Source organism: Mirounga angustirostris, unplaced genomic scaffold (assembly GCF_029215605.1).
Source record: "Mirounga angustirostris isolate CCGP_5_RB_7025 unplaced genomic scaffold, mMirAng1.0.hap1 SCAF_5, whole genome shotgun sequence".
In the NCBI taxonomy this organism is placed as follows: domain Eukaryota; kingdom Metazoa; phylum Chordata; class Mammalia; order Carnivora; family Phocidae; genus Mirounga; species Mirounga angustirostris.
The window spans coordinates 123,022,681-123,046,773 of record NW_026991713.1 but is presented as its reverse complement, the minus strand read 5'-3'; the positions used below and the strand labels follow the sequence as shown (position 1 = coordinate 123,046,773).

Below are 24,093 nucleotides of genomic sequence, written 5' to 3'. Positions count from 1 at the left end.
ATACAAACATTATATATATACTTACAATGATGAATGAATGCTTTAAACATAGATTAGGTTATAAAGAGATTACTTGACATGTGAGTAACAGAGAAATATTTGTATAGTAGGTAGCACTGAGAAGTTTTTTGAGAAAAGGTGATATATGAGCTTATAAACATATTTATATCCATTATTACCTAAAGTTGTGTTCCAAAGTACATTCACTAGTCTATCTTAATGCTCTTTGAAAAGGGGTGCTGTGGTCAAATTGGTTTGGGAAACACTAGAAATGCATATTACCCTGTAGCTTATTGAGTTATCTGGGGAGGTCCTTTAGCAAATAAACTTCTTTAATCTTATTGAATCCAGCATTTCTCAAACCTTGACTACAGAATTCTTCCCAGCCCTAACCATTTAAAATCCTGATAAATTGATGTTACATGAACATGGCTTATGTTTATTGAGTATGTACTATGTATTAGACATAGCACTATTTCACCTGCATTGCGTCATTTAATTATTATCACAACTGTATGAGGTTAGGGTATATTATTCCATATTACAGATGAAGAAATTGAGACATGGAACTAATAAATAATAGCTTCAGTTCACAGAAACTAGGATATACACATAGGTTGTCTAAAAACATATTCTGTGCTCTTAACAGCTGTGCTATTGTTTGAGAAATGTTGATTTAAATAAAGCTATTTTGTTATTTGTATCTTAGGTGAGCAAGGTATAGTCAGTACCTTCAAAGGGCGAAATCCCTTACAGATTCTTAACAATGCAGAATGTTGTTCCTGTGAGTTATATATACATGACTGGGCAGTATCATATATTCCCTCCAACCCTCCGATGTTTGTATCTCTTAATCCCCTTCATCTATTCTGCCCACCCCCCCACCCCGAACCCTTCCCTCGGGCAGCCACTAATTGGTTCTCCATATTTATGAGTCTATTTCTCTTCGTTGTTGTTGTTTGCTTGTTTTGCTTTTTAGACAAAAACAGATTATTAGAATATTAGATATTTTTAAAAGTAAATTTCTGTTACTTCTGCTGTATATGTGATATACATACAAGATATATATATAAGATATAAAGACATGTATGAAAGTTGATTCTTTCAAACTCATGCTAATTGTATTCAACACATAGTGAAGAGAGCTGATGCCTATGTTAATCTTTGTTTGCCAGGTCTTCTTCGATGCTTCTTCAGGGCTGGCTTTTAGAAGGGAGCAAATTTGCCTAATGAGACCTTATCTTCATAAAGAATGAAAATTGTTTCTTAAAATTTAGGAACTACCTACTTAAGGCATGTGGCTTCTAAGAACAGTAATAGTCATTTCCTATGCTAACAATGCAAATGATTCTTCTCTGTCCCAACATGTCACTGTCCTTGTGACTCTTGATAGGACCCTAAGATAGACCAGATCTGAAGATCCTACTTATGTTATTTAGCCCAGTGGTTCTCAAAGTGTTGTGCCTGGGAACTTCTTGGAAATGCAAATTCTCAGGTCCCACCCCAGCATCTGCTGAATCATAAACTCTGAGAGTAGAGCCCAGCACTCTTTTAACAAGCCCTCCAAGCTATTCTCAAAACTGAAGTTCATGAACCACTGCTCTAGAATGTTTGTAAAGTTATCATAGAAGTCTGATGACATCAAAACAAGGATACACATAATTTGAAGTTTTATGCGAAGGAATAAAGATATTTTAAAGGTTATTAGCTGGATAATCTAAATTTTCATTCTAGTTCTTTATTAAAAATATTTGGGTTTCAGATTCATAGAATATAATGAATCACCATTAAGGACATTGGTGTTAGTGATTTCAGAAGAAATTTAAAACAAACAAATGACCTAAATAACACAGGAACAGCAAATAAAGATCAAGGGCACAGAAGCTTTTAATAGAAGATCCTTACTCTAGGAGAAGGTAGCCTAAGACCAGAACGATTCAATTTCTTGGCAGTGAACTGGTGAAAGATGCATAGCATTCTGTTCACGTTTGCCTCTGCACTGTTTTCCTTACCAGTCAAGCACTTTTCAGTGAGAATGTTTATTACAAAGGATTCATCATCAAAAGCTTGTTGCCAGTTTCCCTTTGTTGTTGTCAGTATATTTAATGGTGAAGTAATTATATTCCATTAGTAACAAATGGTGCAAAAGAGAATATTGTCTTTGGCACAAATTATTTTGACAAAGGGAAAAAGACAAACCCAGGTTTAGCTTTCTGTTGTTGCTTTTTGTAGTAGAAACCTTTTGGAGTTTTGCCCAGTCCTTTTCTGAGAGATGCCTTCCTCACTCACAGGCGTGAGGCTGGCAGCCCTGTCTGAACAGTCTGATCCCACCTCCTATCTCGTGGGCAAAACTGATTGAACCAGAGGGACATCTGACCCCAGAGAGCCCATCTGTGGCTTTGCTGAAGCAATCAGATCTCTGTCGGGACTTGCAGACTCCACTCAATCTTGGGTTTGTGGGCTGAGAGGTCACTTCAGAGTTGGGGCTTACATGGCCTTGTGTTTACTAAAGGAGAGAACACTGGACCGCGAAAGGAAATAGATACATGCGGCAGGAAACAGAAAGGAGAAAATACTTGGCCCCAAACAGACAGAGTCATAAACATCTTTGGTTCTGATTTTCTAGCTTCAAGTTGAGTTCCTCTTGAAGTGTGGCTGCCTTTTCAATCTCAGAGATCCTTAGCATCCTTCCAATACAACCTCCTCTTGGTTCTCACTGATTTGAGTGGGTTCTCTTCCCTGCAACCAAATCTTTCCTGATCAAGATAAAACATTTTTTATTCATGGACTCATCCCCCCAAAAATGTCTGTGGGGAAAACCCAGCAAATCTGTCATCATTTTCTGATCAGCAATGTGCCTTTGTCAAAAATCCCTACATTCCCCCGTAGAGCGAATCACACAAGCCTCGTAAAGTACTGGTTTTCTTCAGCTACCTTGTTGATTGTGACTAGAGCTCACAGAGACGTCGCACTAGGGTTTGATTTCACGATTTGTGCTGGTGGAACTATATACACATTAAAACTTTTAAATGCCATTTTTGAAGCATATAGTCAGCCCCGAGCACCCCTGAGATGCACAAATTTCCCTGTGGCAATGTTGAGAGACCTGTTGCCTTTGTTGTTTACGAATAACCCTTATCTCTTATGAATATGTCTATACAACATAGAGAAACAGCAAAGGAATCATAATGATCTCAATTGTTCTGGTGGAGAAGGGAGGTCGGTTACAAAGATGTCCATATTACTCAGTGTTCACACACACGCTGGTTGACACAGCTTTCACTCTTTTTAAACATTAACGTTTATTGCTTTTGGAAATACATGTTGCCCACACAGGCTTATTCAATCAGAGAATATTAAAGACAATGATCTCATTACCGCAGAGCTCCTGTTTATCATATGAAATCTTGACTCTGTTGAGGCAAAACCATCCCCACTGAAAAGCAAAACAAGGAGCATCACGGTTGCCTTAGACTGCTGGTTAGAAAACCATTCGACACATTGTCAAATACAGTGCATGTTTTCAGGAAAGGAAAAAAAAGGGTGCCAAACTCATTCTACATCATACTCAAAGCAAAAGTGAGGTGCAGCTGACTTTGATCGGAGGTTTAAAATAATCCTTAGAAATTATGGTTGCAGGGGAAAGCAGGCACGAGTGGCTTCTTGTGTCCTTTTTAGCCCTTTGGTTTGGCTCTGACTTCTCAGGAACGGCAATTGAAGGACAATCTGTTTGTCGGGATTACTAATGGTGTTTTCACCACGCAGTCTTGCTTCTCTGCGGGGCAGCTGGTGGAGATATTTCTACAGAACAGCCTTTCACCCATTTCCAAGGAAGACTTCAAACGAATGAGTCCCGGAATCGTCCAGCAATTACTCAGCTGCTCTTGTCAGCTGCCTGAGGACCAACAAGCAAAGCTGCTACCAACCACTCTGGAGAGTAAGTGCTGGTGCTTCCTTGAGAAAGTTTGTGCACACAGTGTAATAACAATAGTGACTGTAGGATACGTACTCTATATACCAGGCACTGTTCTCAGCATTTTACATTTCTCAACTCGTTCAATCCTCACAACAACACCATGAGCTAGACACTATTATTATCCCCATTTTACAGATACAGGAACAGGCACCTAGAAGTTAAGTGACTTGCCCAAGGACACACAGCCGGTAAGTGACGGAGTTGGGATGTGAACCCCGGCAAGTGGGCCCCACCGTCCTTGTTGTCAGCCGCTATGCTACATTATCTTTCATTGAATATTTCCTATTTTGCATGTAAGTCACAGAAATTGATTTTATCCTCTCTATATGACTCAGTCATGGACCAACTTCAAAGTTCTAGTTGAGAAGTGGCAGGGTATAAGAGAAAGAAGATGAGCGATGGAATCAGAGATGCCAAGTTGAGTCGTGCCTTCTAGCCCCAGCCAACTCGGTCATCTTAAGCCCTCTCTTTATTTCCCCAGGGCTGTCTTTTATTTTTTATTTTTTTCCTGCACGGTAGGAAAGCAGTGATCTCACACAGCTCCCCATCCTTTCACACATCATGACACACGTAAAAAAACAAAGGCACGCTGGGGTAAACCAAAGAGCTCCTCTGGCGTAGAAGTGGCCGTGGGGGGAGTTGTCAGCCTCCCGACCAGGCTGACCCCCCAGGAAGTGAAGGCTGGATATTTGCGCTCCCCTATAACCCACGGAATCACCACAGTAGGTGAGCTCCACTATAAGGTTTCACAGGGTAGCTGTAAGTTTCAAACGGGATAATGTGTACAAAGATGTGTTCTGTCACTTAAAGCACTGTATATTTAAAAGAAAAAGAAATCGTGGCCAAAAACATCCATGATGAATAGCAAAAATGTGACAGTTAACACATGCACGCTTTAAATATTGCCAGTGATCGGAGGGCCTTATGTAGGCCTTTCCAGAGCATTTTTCTTTCTCTCTGAGATAGTCTTGCAGTGCCCATCAGGGATGAACCGTCCAGCACTTCCAACACACCGTGAATTCTGCAGCATCGAGTGGCTCATTTGAAGATTTTATGCGAACAAAACCCTGCCGGACCCAAATATCTAAGACTCCATATTCACTGAAAGGAAAACTTCATTAAACCTGAACAATGAAATAATTCAGTACCTGGTGGTCAGCGTTGGCTCAGAAATGGAGAAGGGGGACAGACCATGGCACCTAGGAGCGTCCATGAGCATATTTACATGCCCACCACCAGGCGCCGTATCTGCTACTTACGGACCACTGCAAAATAGCTTTATGAACTGAAAATCTGGGAGAAATGCTTATCTTTCTAATGAACAGCTAGACCTCCCCTGGGGAATGGTCTTCCTGAGGACGATTCAGAGAAATCACACTTACCATAGAACCCATTACTGTGCTCAATTTAAAATGTTGCATTATGTAACTTAAGGGGAAAGGCGTAAATAACAGAAAATGTGGGATGAAGGCAGAGGCTGGGGAGTTGTTAGGAAGAGAAAGTGTTTTGTGTGCTGGAACCTGACCCTTAAGCACCACCTGCGCATGGGTTTCCAGCAAAGAGTGTTATGACCCTGTATAAATTAGATTTCAGACTTGTTCAAGGGAGCTGCTCAAGAATAGCTAGGAATCAGGGGCGCCTGGGTGGCTCAGTCGTTAAGCGTCTGCCTTCGGCTCAGGTCATGATCCCAGGGTCCTGGGATTGAGCCCCGCATCGGGCTCCCTGCTCCGCGGGAAGCCTGCTTCTCCCTCTCCCACTCCCCCTGCCTGTGTTCCCTCTCTGGCTGTCTTTCTCTCTGTCAAATAAATAAAACCTTAAAAAAAAAAAAAAAGAATGGCTAGGAATTTAATGACTAGGTCAAGTTCTATTGTAATGATGGGAAACATTTATATAGAACCCGTCTGCAAGCTGCCTGACTCCAGTCAAGACGCCGTGACACTTCTGTGAGGACCTGGGGGGCTTAGCAGAGTCCTGTGGCCACGAATGTCAGATTTTATGGTTTTCAGGCTGTCTTTGCCTCACGATCAGGTGAAATCTGATTCACAGAGGACCTGAACAGATTTCTAAGCTCTCAAGTTAGGAAGGGCCCTTTCCCCTCCAATACCGTTCTGTAGGTGCCCTCAGGACAGAGGGGAGAGGAGTTAGAAGAATCAAAGGGCTGCAAATTTTCCTTTTGCCTGGGAAATGCCACACCCTAATTTATCCTTGTGAATTCTCAACATTTTCTGATCTTTTGTAGCTAGCATAAAAATGCGGCAACCTTGAACTTCATTAGACGTCCTTTGAATGTCTTTAATTTATGTATTCAGTGAGAAGAATGACATTCCCACATAGAGTCTATTTTTGGAAGAGTGGGACACGAACCTTGGTTTAGTATCTCCAGGGATGTATTTATAATATAGGTATTTTTATTAAGTCGGAACAAAATAAAACCATTCCAAACCATTTTTATGATTTAAAAAAATTTTTAATTGTAAAAATTTGAAATTGAGATGAAATTTAACCATTCTTAAGTGTCTAGTTCAGCAGTACTTCCACATTATTGTGCAATAAATTTCTAGAACTTTTTCATCTTGCAAAACTGTATCTCTATATCCATTAAACAACTGTCTTATAGAGATTCCCTAGAAGTGAAGGGGTGGGGGTAAGAGTGGGAAAATTAAAATTGGAAAGTTTTTTGCTTCTTTTGAGTACACTGCCAACTCTATTTTAATATTAGACTCCTGTATAATTTAGAACTTATAATTCAATAAAAGTCCTCTTAAAAACAAGACTATTACCATGTTACCAGGTAGTATCATTAATACAATCTAATGTAGGTGTGAACCCTCCAGAAAAGTACAAGAATGATAAAAACAGGATATTTTCTATTTTAACTAATTTTAAGATGGCAGTTTCTTAAAATCTACCTTGGGCTTTAATTAGTATGATAACTGGGTTGTTTGATTTAACTTATTATCTGTAGTCACTAAAGGAAATGATGGTTTAATTTTGTAGTTACCTTCCTTCATTGTTTACAAACCAATTTGCTATGGCTTATTAGTAATTTCTAAATAAGTAGAAGACAGAGTATTTGCTCTGAATATTTGCAACCAAAAGAAAATGGTGGCCTGGAAAACTCTTTATCCCCAAATCATTTATACAGTTGACCCTTGAACAACACAGGTTTGAACGACACAAGTCCACTTATATGCAGATTTTTTAATATACCATACTGTAAATGTATTCTCTCTTATGATTTTCTTTTCTTTCCTTTTAAATTTTTATTTTAAGTAGGCTCCATGCCCCACATGGGGCTTGAACTCATGACCCTAAGATCAAGAGTCACATGCTCAACCACCTGAGCCAGCCAGGCACCCCTCTTATGATTTTCTTAATGACATTTTCTTTCCTCTAGCTTAACCTTGTTCAAGGGTCAACTCTACTTGACCCTGAAAGCCATTTTTGCCCCTCCTTTTTCATCTTTTCTCTTTCCTTCTTTGCTTCTTCTTCCCTCATGCATATTTGCTTTTGTTTGAATAATCTTAAAAATTGCACTTCCTGAATATTTTTTGAAAATTTAGAAACCTAGAAACAGGGGATAAATTTAGGGGTTCTAAAAAATGATTGTGATAATTTAAAATGTAGGCTGTCCAAATTCACATTATCAACCGTTACACATTCATTGATCAGTTCTTACTAATATAAGCACTCATCTTAGGCACTGATGAGTTATGAATAATTTTGAGAACTTTTGGAAGGAAGTACTCACCTTCTACAGAAGCATAGGTCTTTGATGGCCCCACACCATGTGCCCCCTCTATACTCTGCTTCCTTGACTTCAGAAGGTTTAAATGGGATTAGAAGGAAATCACTACCGGTGTATGGCAGCCGATGTTGTGGTTTAAAGCGAGAGAAGTTCATTTCTTTGGCAGCGGGTGGTAAGCTAGGTCCTTTCTTGCCGTGGTGATTTTAGTAAGGGGTAGTTGGGATCACTTCAAAGCAACAAGGTTAATGATGAAAGTCTTTTCATTCTTTTCCTTAAAAATGAAGACCTTTTACACACTCGACCACTCATATAACAATTCCATATCCCCATCAGAAGTATTGTAAGATGGGTTTTTCTGGCATTTTCACTGGCTGGGGTACCACTAGTGGATGAGGAGCTCTGACTGCTTCGCACTCTCCATTCGGCTTAGAATATGGCTACAGCACGGCGGCCGTGGCCTTGCTCACACTGGGCTCCATGCTCGGGACGACGCTGATTCTGTTCCACAGCTGTGAGGAGAACTACAAGCTGATTTTACAGCTCTTTGTGGGGCTGGCCGTCGGGACACTTTCTGGGGATGCTCTGCTCCACCTTATCCCTCAGGTAACACTGTTCTGTCTTCCATGGAGTGTTTCTAGTTTCCATTTCCATTGAGTCACTGGTCATGTCGATACACAATGTCACAGTGACTCGGCCAGTGTGTCTTCCTTGAAAATAAGTATCATTTCCCCAAAGCACTTAAAGGGGAAAAGAGAGAACCAGTCCTTAGGTTCACCACATGTTATTCTTATTTTTTAAATAAACCAAAAGTAATCAGATACAGATTCCTATTAAGAGAAATTCAGGAAGTAGCCACTAATTATCTATTAAATAAAAAAGAATGGGCTGCAAGATGTTGTGCTGCATTTTCTCCAGTTGGTCCCCAATGCTCCTCAGACCCTTTCTCTGTCCTCTTCTGCTCTTTTTTTTTTTTTTTTCTGCCCCAGAAGATTGCACCTCCTCAGCTTCCTCACGGGCTGAATTGTTGTTTGCCAATGGGAGGCGCAACAGAAAAGCCGGGTGGGAGGAGAGCGGGGCAAGGGTATTTCTTGCCCACGCCCTCCTGGCCCTACACTTGTTCTAGAAGCCGCTGATTACCTACAGTACTACAGCTCCCGTGGGAGGACTCCTCCCCCACTCCACCTCCCACTGAGCTGCAGAAATATTACTTCCAACCTTTGCCCTTTCTGCCCTAAGAGTGAAAATGGTTTCCTGGAGTTGCTAGCTTCTGGGCATCTCATTAGCCCTTGCTCCTCCCCTTGCTGCCCACACCTCTGTCATCACACCATCAGTAAGCTCTCTTCATTGGAACCATCAAAATGAATTTCTTTTTTTGCCTCATAACGTCTAGATTTTCCGTAAGAAAAATATAAGCACCAGGAAGCTGGCTCTTTGCTGAATTCTTCTGAGGCTCTTTATTTGTCAGGGATGAAAAGACAAAGACCTGAGATGCAAGAGTTCAGGCAGAAGGAGCTCCAGAGGAGGTTATTTCTTCCCTCTGAAATCTCTTGGGATAGAGAATGATGGGCAAATGGGCCCCCCTCTTGCAAAGCCGGAGATGTTAAAAATTTCCACAAGCCTCTGGCAATTTCCTACAGGGTCACTCTTGTTGCTCAGAGGCTCAATAATTATTAGATGTTCTGAAAATCACAAAGTGAGCATTGGAAAATGAAATAAACCATTATTTGTTTTAATTTCCCTTGTAATCTAATTTTCTGGAAATATTTCAGGGCTTATTGGCTTGAGGCAGGGGCCGAGGCCTTTTCCTAGGTCCCTTTAGTGGTTGCAGAACTGCGCACTGCCTGGGATTCTGCAAAACAGCAAAAGCTTCCTGTGCCTCCCCCCAATGGGGGCATGCGGCTCTGCGCAGGAGGCATGGACTTGGGGGTGGGGGCTGGAGGGGGACGCCATCCGCTGGCTCTGCAGAGACATGTTCCAGAGAGGAGTTTAAAAGATTAGCTAGGTTTCCTGAAAATTGGAAGGCAACTGTTTTACTTGAGGGAAGAGATGTGGGGAAAGGAAGAAAAGTACAGTACAAGTGTTCGGAAAGCTAGAAAAATCAGTGGCTCCTGACTGTGATCCGTGGCTGGTGGTCAAAGGGCTGCACAGAAACAAGAAAAACACGACTGTCATGATTTCCTTTTCTCAACTAGCAACATGTCAACTTAAAGGTCTACATTTTATTCTGAGATTGTAGGGTTTTCTTCTGTTTTGTTTTGTATCCTTGTCATGCCCATTATTTTGTGAAATAACAGTAATTGCAAATACTAGATGGGTATCCTTTAATGTCTTTACCAAAAGGAAAAGTTGACTAACGTGTATTGGTTTTTAGTTACGTTCATAAACTCAATGTATATACTCGGATGCATATGTACACTCACACGTGTACTCATGTGCCTATGTACCTACATATACGCATGTATGTATGAACACATACGTGTACAGTATGTATGCATAGGATTTCTTTTTCCTTTTTTTACTTTGGTGGTCAGTAACATCCTAAATGTAGAAACCACTGAGCTGTTTCCCAAACTGCCTTCTCCTGGGGAGGGAATATGATACATACTGATTTACTAGCTCACAAGAAATCATGAGGTCAACCAATGGGATGAGTCAAGTAGAGGAAAATTCCTCGTACATTTCTTGTATCCCTTTGTTTCCCAGAGAGCTGACAGTATTGATGGGTATATAGTATACACTCCATGGAAGAAGGCTTTCAGGCAGATTTCTCACTTACCTGAACATTTATTAAAAGTTTTCTGTAATTGCAGTGAGGCATGGGGGAAATGAACCTTGGATGAAATGTATCTTTGTCTTTCTTCTGGATATAAAATACATTGATCTGTTATGAAGACTTGCTGTGCAAACAGATATGGATTGAACTCTTGGGGGGAAAAAAGGACTGAGAATATATGAAAATTTGGTTCTCCTTTCTTTTCTCTTGAACACATTTTGTTTGACCCTGATCGGATCATATAGTGGAGGTAATCCTACAATTAAGAGCGAACTGGGCTTTGCATGATTCCAGCAGTTGTTATGGGGTTCCCCAGAAGGAAAGGTGAATATATTCAATACTGGACCTATTAATCAATATTTAAGTCATCAAAAGTTATTTCTTTGTGTCTCTCCCCCCCCTCCTTTTTTTATAAAGGTCCTTGGTTTACATAAGCAGGAAGGCTCAGAGTTTGGACATTTCCATGAAAGCAAAGGCCATATTTGGAAACTGTTAGGATTAATTGCAGGCATCCATGGATTTTTCTTGATAGAAAAATGCTTTATTCTTCTGGTATCACCAAATACTGAGGTATATTTTAAATTTTATTTATCTTTTGCTTTAGAGCTTCATAATATTCATCTTTTATTTCAGAAGTCCTTGTTGAAAAGTAATTGACATCTTCATAAAGTTCTCTAGGTAAGGGATGGGGCTCTGATTTCCAGAATATACAGATCATACTGACTGGCAGCTTCCCTATAAGTATGGTTATTAATTTTTTAAACATCTGTTGCTGGCCTATTAAGGTACTTGTTAAAACCCGCTATTTGACCTTTGTGGCTAGTTTAGAAACAGGAGACTATTTCATGTCTGGGAATGAAGGGCCCCAAAGGTCTAGCTACTAATCAGCGTTTTGGATGTGTTTCCTAACCAAAAACAAATAAACATGCAGACAAAAACTTTGAAAATTCACAAAATTACCCATCATTTTCTATCCTAAGAACATTTAAAATTATAAAAACAAGGAGCTCAAAAATGGGACTTGTGGCAGATCTTTTTTTTTTTTTCAGCTGAATAATTGTATCCATTGTGCCTGTATTTGATCAGTTTCTACGTCTGTGATGAAACATAAAATGCAGTATGGTTTTTTTTAATGGATTTGTTTTGCTCTTATATCAGACAATAGATTAACTGGTGGGATGGTTAAAAAGGTAAATGCTTGCAAACAGCTCTAGGAGACCAAAATAAAGCAAATTCTCCTCACAAAGTCCTGGGGCTCTCTAGTCCTCCATAGTTTTCCACTTATTTTCTGGCTTTCTCCTTGTTCCCATAATTTATAATGTCTGCACTCAGGGAAAACTTTCACAGTCTTTTAAAATATCCAGCACTTGTCTATTATTATTCCCAAATTTATCCGAGATTCAAATTCTGCACATCAAAAAATAAGATGGTTTTATGGATGGACAGAGGGATGACAGATGGAGAGGTGGTAAAACGGTGGTAGTCAGATGTTAATGGTAGGATCTTGGGAGTGAGGATCTGAGTGATAACATTACAGTTCTTTCAGCTTTTCTATTTGAAACTTTTCACGGTAAATAAATGCTGTCGAAATTTTCTTTTTTAATGAACAAGGGTTTTTCTTCGTCCTGGAGCCAAAGCCAGGATACTATAGTAATTCAGAAATTAGGAATGCTTGCTTTGATCACAGCCCCTACGCTTGCACATTCAACAACCTCACCTCCACAGAAGGGGTTCTCATCTCAATAAACACAAAAGACAATAATAGATCTCTTTGTCCACAACAGATTAGCATTCTTGGCCTGGGAAAATTAAACGACAAAGTCAACATATCAACCTGTGTGTAGTAATTAGAAATTTAACCAGGATAGAAATGAGTGAAATAAATTCTGGCCATCCAAAAATGTGCGGAGCTTATTCAGATTGTCCTTGGACTTGTCAGGGAACTTAAAACGAGTTTTTTTTTTTTTTTTAAGATTTTATTTATTTATTTGAGAGAGAGAGCACGTGAGACAGGGGAGGGTCAGAGGGAGAAGCAGACTCCCTGCTGAGCAGGGAGCCTGATGCGGGACTCAATCCAGGGACTCCAGGATCATGACCTGAGCCGAAGGCAGTCGCTTAACCAACTGAGCCACCCAGGCACCCTTAAAACAAGTTTTAAGAGCAGAATTTCAAGACTCATTATATTGAGTAAAATAAAAGGAAGGCAAATATTTTAGAAGGTACAAGTGCTTTAGTGGATGAATACATTTCCGAAGATATTAATTTCATAGTTATAGGGTGTAATATAGTTTCAGTTATCATCCCTTTGGCATCCCTATCAGAAAGAATGCAAAATTTAATTTTGTAGTAAATATAATTTTTCAGTAAAAAGACAATATAAAAACTGCCACTGTTCAAGTCTTTTAAAATCATAACTAGACATTTAAAGTTTCGTTCTTAAGGCACTTGGAATATGAACAATGTTTCAGAGCAGTCCTGTGCTTCTCCAAGGTGAGACATTTTAGTAAGTATTTATCACGATAAAATTCTCTCAGTGCTTTTTTTTAAGGATTTTATTTATTTATTAGAGAGCACAAGCAAGGGGAGTGGCAGGCAGAGGGAGAGGGAGAAGCAGGCTCCCAGCTGAGCAGAGAGCCCGATGCAGGGCTAGAACTCAGGACCGTGGGATCATGACCCGAGCTGAAGGCAGACGCTTAACCGACTGAGCCATCCAGGAGCCCCCCCACCCCGTGTTTTTTTCTGTACCACCCACCACTTTGGCCAATAAGCAAAGTGTTAAATGGAACCATGGAATTGACAGAGGCTACACCTGTGTTCTTCTGGCTTCAGCACTGATTTTAAACCATCCTCATCCAGCAGGGCGTGTCCTTAATTAATGGGCATGTGGGCCATTCCCACCATCTTGCACTCAACTCTGAATTAAGTGACCAGTCAGGCAGAGGCAAATCTGCTTCAACTATCCAGTTGGTAGGTTAATGATCTGAGGTATTCTACTGATTTGATTACCTTCTTTCCTTTATTCTTTGATGAATAGATGAAAATCAGTAGGATAGATAAATCCACTCCTGATTTGCCTTTCTTAACCACGATAAGTAGTTTGGAGATCTTTGCCAAGCACCCAAAAGCTGTTTTAAAGAGCAAAAAGCCTTTCCACAAATCCAAATCCTTGCTATCTACACCACTTTGAAACACATACGATCAGCTCGACATAATGTATACCTCAATCATTTTGTTAACAAGTTTTCATAAACCAGTTGACCTTTAGGTTTTCCATCCTGAATAATCCTTAGACATGGCTAGATGGGGCCAAATAAATGTTGAGCAAGGAATTCGTGCATCTAGGAGTGGGGTGATAATTTTATACAGCAGAAAAGAATGGATTCTGTCCCACAAGGTGTCTTTTAGTAAGTGGTTTCTGTTACACTGAGGTTTCCAGGACAAATATTCCACTTGAAGTTGCAAAATACAACCTCCAATCAGGTTTAAAACAATGTCCCCACTCTAAATCTCAAAGTAACAAGTAAAGGGACAGGAAAAAATACGAAAGTAACAAATAATAGAAAACTTGCCACCTCTAACCATGGCCTTGGGCGAGGTGTCTACAGTTCAAGGATAGATTCCTAACCTAGAGATAAGTAAGCTGAGCCTGAGACATTGCCACAGCAAAGAGAAGTCTGCTGGGAGATTGCGGATCTAGGGCTAACTCAAATATGAACAAAACCATCCCTTTAAACAAGTCATTTTAAAAGCCTTATTATGTTTATTGCTTAGTTACTTCACATGTGGCTTGGAAGAAGATAATTTCAGGCTGAGATTAGTTTTAAAATCACTTTCAGGCTGATTTTACTTCATTCCTTCTGTTTCAGTGAAGGGTTTCAGAATCCCAAGATGCATTTAAGCAAATCTTTGATGCTAACTTAGTGAGTTTTGAACTCTTTGAATATGCTAGCTTACTAAGAATATACTCACTATTCCTTTTGTTATTTTAGCTGCAGGATCACCCTTAAAGTGAATAAAAATAATATGAACTTTTAAGATTGTTTGGTTCAATTTCCTGGTTTTTCAGGAAGGAACGGACCTCATAATTCTCACCAATCAAGGAGTCCTGGATGCTTGCCTCTAAATTCCTTTATGTAGTATATAGTTTTTTGGGAAAAAAAAATTCTAGAATAATTATTTGAACTTCTTTTAATAGAACTATAGGACCTTTTGATTTTAATCAGGCTTTGGATGTAACATAACAAAAAAAATCACATTGTCTTCTTGTTCACTCTTACCCTGTCTCCTTCGGGTCCTACCTTAATTCTCAGCCACTTATCCAAAAATAGCCCATTATTGTATCTTTTGAGTAGATGCTACCGTTCAAATATGTGAGATACAAGTTTACTTTCTCTATTTCACATTTTTTAAAAAGATGCTTATGCCTCACATTAAATTTGTCTCAAAGTTTTTTTGGAAGTTTATTTATTTAAGTAATCTCTACACTCAACGTGGAGCTTGAATTCACGACCCCAAGATCAAGAGTCGCACACTCTTCCAACTGAGCCAGCCGGGCACCCTTGTGAATGTGCCTTTGAAAGGACATGTTCAATAGGCAGATACAGGTTTTCCTCACTATCTGAAAATAGAGCATTCCTATGAAACCTTTTGTAAGCAAAATGGTATAAAGTGAAGAAGCAATTACCAATAATTTACCCGGAAAAATGTGTGAGCATTCCCAGACACAAAACATAACCTCTCTTAGGACCGTTTGATACCTTAGGACACATTTTGCTAACAGGTGCACACAATAAATCGAGATAAAGCACAGATGCTCACAGATACAGGTCGAAGCTCTGGTGGCTTGACGCTGAGATGCTGAGTGCAGTTCCCGGGGAAAGCGCTTGGTGGCGCCACTCAAGGCTGGGGTGCGCGCTGCCGCTTTAGCCTTGCTACGAAACGGAGGCTGAATGCTCTCGGTGCTTTTGGCTTATTTTCATAAAAGCAAAGATCCTCTCCGGATTTATTTCAGTTGGTGAAAACAGGTCCTAGGGTAGGTTTTTCGTAAAAGCAAACGGGGTGTGACATGAGCTTAAGAAAAGCAGGGGCTACTTATGAAAAGTATTCACATCATGGAATGAGAATCCGAGGCCCGGGGAAGGGAAGTGACTTTCCCGAAATTGACCCGTGAGTCAGTCTCTGAAATAAAATCACGTAATCTTAAGTCACAGAAGTCAACTGCAAAATCCTACTTCTCTGTCCTATGAAAGTATAAAAAAAGCTTAAAATATATATTTATCTTTTGTAAGTCTGTTGATGTACCTTCTTCATCAGCGAGATTCTTCTACTCGTGGCCAAAGCAGAATATTACACTCTCAGGAATAATGGGAGGCATTGCCTGAGTTCGTTCTCTATCCACAATACACGATGTGCTTTAAGATCAGAGAATGAACCCTAGACCCACAGTCCACCATACAGAAGTGTCAAATTAGGTCAAGAATCAAGAATCGTTTTTTCTACAGCTTTTGGGTTTCATAAAGGCTTATATAATTTAAGAGCCTGAATTACAGACTGTCTCGGTAGCCTCTAACTCCGTGTGGAAGGTTCTGATCCACGTAAGAGAGCTATTTTCGTCTAAAGGTACACAGGGCCAAAAGTTTGCCTCTAACCCTTCTGCTTTACCTTCTATGCTTGCCTAGGAAATTTCTAAGTTCTCATATAGCCTAGAGTATTCAAGTGTTTAAAAATCAACATAACTCTCCAGATGTTTCATTTTTACACCAAAATGATGAGCATTGCTAATCTTGCATCAGTTTTTTTTTTTTAATTTAAAATAGAAAGGCCCAGAAGATTCACAGGCAGCTGAAATTCCTGTAGGCAGTATGACAGCCTCCGAAAGAAAATGTGAGTACCAATTTTCAAGAGCTATACTTTAAATATAGAAAGTACCACAGAACAAGGATTATGTCTGTTTGAAAACAATGTGTGGAAATCATATAGATTTCTTCCTGGGTTTGTATCTCATTATTACAGCCTTTATGAGAAAATGTTTAATACTCATTCCCATCGGTCTTCCACACACACTGCTCATTAACATCAGTTGTACTCCATTCTTTAAAAACGATGTTTTCCTAAATTGTTTAAAACGGATCCTCTGAGAACTGCAGTTAGTGTAAATCCATATGTAGTTGTCAAGGCTCCTATAAAATCGTGAGCACAGCATACAGTGTAGACTTGCGGAATCACTCTGTCGTGCACCTGAAACTAATGTAATGTGTGTCAACTAAATATCAGTTTAAAAAAAATTCATGCTTACATGATGATTGAACCTTTTACTTCTTTCTCTATGAAATCTGGAGACTTCTGTCACAGTCTACTGAAATTTAGCACAAACATCTCTCTCATGTGTGATGTTGTCCCTGGGACGGTGGAGGTCAAATCAGAGATAACTCATCATTCATATCTTATTCTATAACTCACTTGTTCATATAAATTTCAACCAACCTTTTTCTTTCTGTGATTTTTCCCTATTTCTGAATTTAATGTACCAATTTTGTATGCAGCTTTATTCCTTTTGGCTTATGTTTTTGAATAATTTTCTGAATTCTTTTGGTCTCCTTCAGTTTTCATCCATTGCTTCCAAATCTCTGCCCAGTGTTTCTTACTGATAGTACCCTTTTGTGACACAATCTTGTCAGTGTTTTAACGTTAAACAGTCATGATTAGTTACTCACATTCTACCATAATAGATTAGTTACCTCGTAATAAAACTAGCTAACATTATATGCCAGGCATAGTGTTCAACACATCATGGATTATCTTATTTAATACTCCTATGACTGAACAAAGTAAGAACAATTATTATCCCAGTTAAACAAGCGTAGAAACCAGTTGTTAGAGAGGGTAAGTTACTGCCCAGGATTACATAGCTAGTAAGCTCCAGTGGAACTAACGAATGCTAATGGACCAACAATTTCGTGATGGTCATTCATTCATTCATGCATCCATGTCTTCTCTCACATTCTTTCATTCATTCAAGAAATTTTTGAAGATGTGCTGTGTTTCAGGCACTGATGCATGCACCGGAGAATAAAATAAGAATGGTCTTTATCCCTAGTTTGCAATGTGGCTGGGGATATAGATCAAACATGATTGTAACAATCACTATTTTAAATGTGTTACATATAATAACCTCGGTAACTTATTATTTGATTCAAAATATGTGATTATGTAGTCTGTCTAATTCTGCTCTCAGGACATGGCTAGGAATATTTTCCTTCTAAATCTTTAGTTCCAGAAGAGATTCTAGAATGCCTGGCACCTAGTAGGTCTGCAGTGGTCATTTCTTCACTATTGTTTTTGCAAGAAGGGAAGAGGGGAGAAGGATACGCCCCGTCACATTAGGAGTGCAGTGGTAGATGCTAGATCAGGGAGTAAGGATGGTCTTATTGAGGGATTTTGGAGGCCTCAAATCTTTCCACTTCAGATATCAAGCTTGGCATACAGAATGCACAGTGAACAAATCCAAATTTGATTACTCAACTGCCCTTTTGCCAGGGACATATTGAATTAGCTTCAAATATTTGATTACTTGTTTCACATTACCTCATTGGTGGAACTCAGCTTGTATTTCAAAAGACAGGATGTGAACATCCTACCCACAGTCTGATTTAAATAAACAAAAAGCAACATGAGACAAGGTCCAGCCCCTGTTTCACCATGGAAAACCTCAGATAAGTTAGAAATGTGGAAATGAATATGACTGCCAGGGATATAAGCAAAGATAAAATATTATTGATAATTCTGTAATAAGTACATTAGATTACCAATGAATGCTGGTCTTATCTTCCACTGAATAATGTGTACATTATCTTAAACATTATATACAGTGTGCTTATGAGGTTTACATTACAAATATGTATATTTGCCTGTGGCTTGTTACATGTCCCTGATCTGACATTTAGAAACCCATAATCAGAGGTAATAAAATAAGAGACAACGAAAATAGGCCACAGTTTCTTAGCAGAGTATGAATTGAATAAAAACTTTCCATTTGAATATATGCTACCTGTACCAAACTACACTAAAGTACATGGAAATCACAATATATTTGCATGCTGCAATGTTGCCAAATGTATTACTTAAAATTGTTTTAATTCCACAAAGAAGAGCTTTCTTTCTGAAAATTGGCAGGAATGGCAAAGCGACCTGGTAGGATTATTAGATTCTGAGAGGTTCCAGGCCATGCCAGTAAGAACTCCCTGAATTCGATCATTTGATATTTATTCTGTGTTTATATGACCATTGCCTGAAATTTTCTCACTTTTAATAAAGAATAAAATGAATTAGTAAACCTAGATTAACTAAAACAAGACTAACTAAAAAGTTAGTCTTATAGTGATAGGTCTAAGTAAACCATGAATTTTAGAAGTGAAATGCATGGGACATGTTTGCACTGTAGTCAATCTCGTGGCTGATAGTTGAGGCTCTATCTACCATTTACTTGACTGAAGTTATTTATTTATATTTTTTTTAGTAAGTAATTCTTTTTTTTTCTTTTTTAAATTTTGAATTTTAATTCCAGTTAACATACAGTGTGATATTAGTTTCAGGTGTACGATGTAGTGATTTTTTTTTATTATGTTATGTTAATCAGCATACATTACATCATTAGTTTTTGATGTAGTGTTCCATGATTCATTGTTTGCATATAACACCTGGTGCTCCATTCAGTACATGCCCTCTTTAATACCCATCACCAGGCTAACCCATCCCCCCTCCCCCTCCCCTCTAGAACCCTCAGTTTGTTTCTCAGAGTCCATAGTCCCTCATGGTTCGTCTACCCCTCCGATTTCCTCCCCTTCATTTTTCCCTTCCTGCTATCTTCTTCTTCTTCTTCTTTTTTTTTTTTTTTTTTAACATATAATGTATTATTTGTTTCAGAGGTACAGGTCTGTGATTCAACAGTCTTACACAATTCACAGTGCTCACCATAGCACATACCCACCCCAATGTCCATCACCCAGCCACCCCATCCCTCCCACCCCCCACCACTCCAGCAACCCTCAGTTTGTTTCCTGAGATTAAGAATTCCTCATATCAGTGAGGTCATATGATACATGTCTTTCTCTGTATTTTATGGTGTCAGATGTGAAATGAGTCAAACTGTATTCTCCGGACAAAATAGAAAACCGTACTGTAGTATAGTGCCCCTGTAATATTGGACCACATAACAGAAACCAGGAGGTAACCTTTTTCTATTTTACTGAGTGTATAATTATTAGAATATTGGGTTCAGTTCTAACAGCAACAACTACTTACACCAGGCACACAGTGCATAAGGGCTGAGTAATTAATGAAGTCTTAGACAGTGGAAATTGATTTGAATAGCTATTCCTATCAAATGGCATCTCGAGGTGGTTTACTGTCTTAATAAGTGTTATCCCAGGAGTACTTTTTGAATGTATTAGTTGTCCAATTCCATAAGAGGGTTATGCTAATATTACAGTTTTAGGTTTTCGAAAACAGAAATTCTGTCCATTAAAACCTTGGACCCAATTAGGATTGAAAATATGATACTAATTATTTCAGTGAGTCTCCACTAATCAGATAATGTATATTATGTAATGGAATCCCATGAAAACAACTTCTCTTTGTTTTGTTCAATGTCCTGCTGGCCTAGTACTGAAGGTTATTTTTCAGAAAGACAAGGACACTAACTAATTGTACCAAAGCTAATTTGGGGGCCGGCGGAGTTGACCGTGGTTCTGTGCTGGTCACGGCTGGGGACTGAACAAGATATTTGGGGAGGGCCATGAGCGCCAACCAGAAAGGGAAACTCAATGAGCAGAAAATGGCAGACTAACGCCAGGGATAGTCTGACCCAGAGGAGACAGTTTTGGAAAATAGCCTCATTTTAATGATATCCTACGGGGACGGTCTTAAATTATTTTAAAGTGCTTTACAAAAGATGCACATGCAGAGGTCACTGGTGGTATTTTGGAAGGTTCTAACAATATTATGTTTATTTTTTTTTCTTTTGGGATAGCTGAACAAGGTGACAGAATAGTGAATGCCACGCGTAATTTATCTCGTTACTAGTCAGATCCATTACAAAAACAATGACCTGCAGCCAAATGTGTCGATTACTATATTTGGGTCCCCAGTCCTGACTTATTGGAAAAGCTGAAACAAAGCGGGGTTGCTTAATTTGATGCGGTTTAAGAATGTCAAGGGTGGGTGGAGAAGTTGGTTGTGTGTGAAGGGTTCCATGAAATGTCTGGTGCCCTGTTAATTCTTCTCACACCTTTATTTTGTTCTTTAGGCAAAACCGTTAGCTTCTTAGCAATAATGATACTGGTTGGGGACAGCCTGCATAATTTTGCAGACGGCCTCGTGATAGGAGCGGCCTTCTCATCTTCATCCGAGTCGGGAGCGACCACCACACTTGCAATCTTGTGTCACGAAATTCCACATGAAATGGGTAAGTCACAAAGTAGTGTGGCTTCCTCCCGCTTGTTGAGAAAGCCAGAGTATATTTCTAGCTATGGTCCGTAGGCGTCTTTTTCCGACACAAAATTGAAAGGTGAATACTTTCCATTCATAATCTATTTAAACGGCAAGAAGAAGACAACTAGAAAAAAAAATTCTGTACCTTGGGATAAAATTCACTTAGACTCTTTATGATGTTTCCCCAGGGCCAGAAGTCACTCGTTTTGGACTCTGGAGAGTTCTATATGGAAGAAAGTCATTTAGAGAAACCTCATTTTAAAGATCTTTGGCAAAGACTTTAAAATCTGCATATTAAATGTGGGAAAAACATTAAGAGGGGAACTTTCCCCATTAGGTCAGCAAACAGGCCAATGAGATGAAATAACATTTAAATTAAAGCCAAACCATGGTTTCATCAACTTGATTTATATAAAATGTCTAAGGCCAAGCATAAAATTGAAATGATAGGCGTCTGGTAGCAGATGCGCATCAGGCTCTTTTTTCTGGATAATCTTAATAGCTCTGTAATTCACATTCTGCCTCCCAGGAAACAAGAGAAGACAAAATAGACATTTCCAAAAGAGGCCCAGAAACAGCAAGGACTGGCTCCAGGCACAAGCGTGCCCTAGAGAGGGAGCTCTGGACAATCTCATTGCCCCCCACAGCCAGGTCTACATAGCCCCTTTGGGCCACCCCGGCCTCGGGTGTTCAGTGTCTCCTGCTGGAAATCCTGTCACCAACCCATCACCCATCCTTCTTAGAGCAGTTTATCCAAGGACCTGGTCTGGGTGCCGTATACTGTGGCCTTGCCTTTAGCTATTATACTAAAACCACAGAGGAGTGTGACAGGTTGTGGCAAACCAGCAAAGATGTTTTAAGACCTATTCCTAGGGGGCGGCTGGGTGGCTCAGATGGTTAAGCCTCTGCCTTTGGCTCAGGTCATGATCCTGGTGTCCTGGGATCGAGCCCTGCATGGGGCTCCCTGCTCCACGGGGTGTCTGCTTCTCCCCCTCCTTCCTGCTCGAGCTCTCTCTCACTATCTCTGTCTCTCTCAAATAAATAAATAAAATATTTAAAAAAAAAAAGACCTATTCCTGGGACCAGTTATGCCAGGGAACTAAGAAACTGAGTCGCCAGACTATCTCTTTATTGAATTTCAGCCCTTCCCTATCTCCCAAAAAGAGACTCTCAGAGCAAAAGGTCATTCTTCTTTAGGAGGAAAGGTGTGGAGAGAATCTTTTTCTATAATCATCAAGGCAGTAAAAACGTTTTCTAAGGGAAAAATTTGTTTTCCTAACCAACTTTTGCAATGATTTTAAAATCTCATATTGAGTAGTTCTCTGTTTCCCCACAGGAGTTCTCTCAGAAGAAAAGGATAAAAGCCAACATAATGTGATTTTGCCTGGCAAGTTTCCAGGCAAAAAGGTTTAAAAACTCTAGAACAGCAAGTGCTGTATTCTGCATTTATCTAGGTTGAAAATGTCACAGGGTGTCAGGACCTGAAGAATATGTCACAGTTCTCCCCGCATATGCTAGATTCAGGACTAGTAAAAGGAAGACAGCTCTTGAAATGTAACTTCCTAATGGTATAATGGGAATCCTAGAGAGATATAAGAAAATGTTTTATCAACAGGTCAGTCAACTTGTAAAATTGGTCCCAGTCGCTGAAATCTGAAGCATCCTAATAGCACATTACTCTAGCAAAGTCATCATCATTTATACAATGATTATATTTTCTTTTCCCCTTAAATTTCAGGAGATTTTGCCGTGCTCTTAAGCTCTGGACTTCCTATTAAGATTGCCATCCTTATGAATTTTATAAGTGCTCTCACTGCCTTCATAGGACTATTCGTTGGCCTCTCAGTATCAACTGATCCGTGTGTTCAAAACTGGATCTTAACAGTTACTGCGGGAATGTTCTTATACTTATCCTTGGTGGAAATGGTAAGCTTTGTGGCTTTTCCATGTTGTTTTTCTAAACTCTGAAAATGTAAAACAGAGAAAAAGCCATAAAATGGAAGGATAGATGAGAAGAGAGGAATATATTTAATAATATTAAAGACTAAGGAAATATTCTGTGTAATCCAAGAAAGTAAGTTGTAGGCAGAAGACACATAATTTGAGATACAGAAAATATTAACATCCTTTTAGTGAATTTCAGTGGAATGAATGAAGCCTGTCGAATTGCCAAAAAGTGATCATCAGTTCACTCTGCTCCAGCTGTGCATCTCTATATGGTGCCTAGCCTTCTAGCTGAAAAATGGAAAGTGCTGTAACATAGCCACCTATTTTATTTACGCATTGGAAAATAGTTCATCCGAATTTGCCATTAATCAGCTGTTTGACTTAATTAACCAGCTGTATTTTTTAAAGAAATGATTTCATCCTTATTTTTGACTTTAAGTTTTACTCTATCATGCTGGTGAAAAGAGAAAGAGGATGGTATGGAGCCTCTCACATTACAACATATATTTCCTAAAGAGGTCCTCGCTGACATGAATTGAAACTCAGTTACCACTTTTCATCCTCTCCAATCTGATGAAGGAATTGAAGCTGGGAAATTTTACTTTTTTTTTTTTTTTTTGCCTCTTAAATTCTGGAATCTGCAAAATCAACCAGTCTTTTTGAAGTCACCTTCTATTAGACTTGGTACGATTTGGATGTGTTGAGGTAGAAGTCCGAAAACTATCTTTTCTCATATGTTGGAATCATGCATGTTAAAATGATATAAATGAATGAAAGAAATACTGAAGAGTGAAAATCAATAGAAAGCCCATCCAAATGGAGTAAAATATGTGATTACATGAATGTTAGATTGGAAAAGTAAAATAAGCAATCTTGAAGGTCGTATGTGGAACAGGACCCTTGGGATTGACTCATGATCTGGCAGAATCTCGCTATTGTCCCAGAACTAAGCGAAGAAGAATGTCTCATGAGGAAAAAAATCTGAAAGGCAGGAGCCTTTACTGAAACAACCAGGTAACAGTGAATTCTGGAGGTAGAATTCAATAAGGGGACTCTTCAAATATAACACAACCATTTTAAACCCCAGTCTACATACTTCTGACTTTTTGGTGGTTTTTCTTAATTCTCATGAGATTAAGATAGATGAGGTAAACACCAAAA

The 24,093-nt window shown here is 39.2% G+C and overlaps 1 protein-coding gene across 1 annotated transcript in view; it reads left to right on the top strand.

Annotated features, from left to right (window-relative positions):
* The window catches only part of SLC39A12 (solute carrier family 39 member 12), a 71,746-nt gene that overhangs the window by 24,389 nt on the left and 23,264 nt on the right, over positions 1-24,093 (top strand). Inside the window, exons 6-12 of the mRNA XM_045874326.2 lie at positions 3,766-3,937; positions 8,155-8,327; positions 10,915-11,067; positions 13,354-13,464; positions 16,314-16,380; positions 20,801-20,959; positions 22,724-22,911. Of these exons, the coding sequence (XP_045730282.1) occupies positions 3,766-3,937; positions 8,155-8,327; positions 10,915-11,067; positions 13,354-13,464; positions 16,314-16,380; positions 20,801-20,959; positions 22,724-22,911 (1,023 nt within the window). The remainder of the gene's footprint in view (positions 1-3,765; positions 3,938-8,154; positions 8,328-10,914; positions 11,068-13,353; positions 13,465-16,313; positions 16,381-20,800; positions 20,960-22,723; positions 22,912-24,093) is intronic.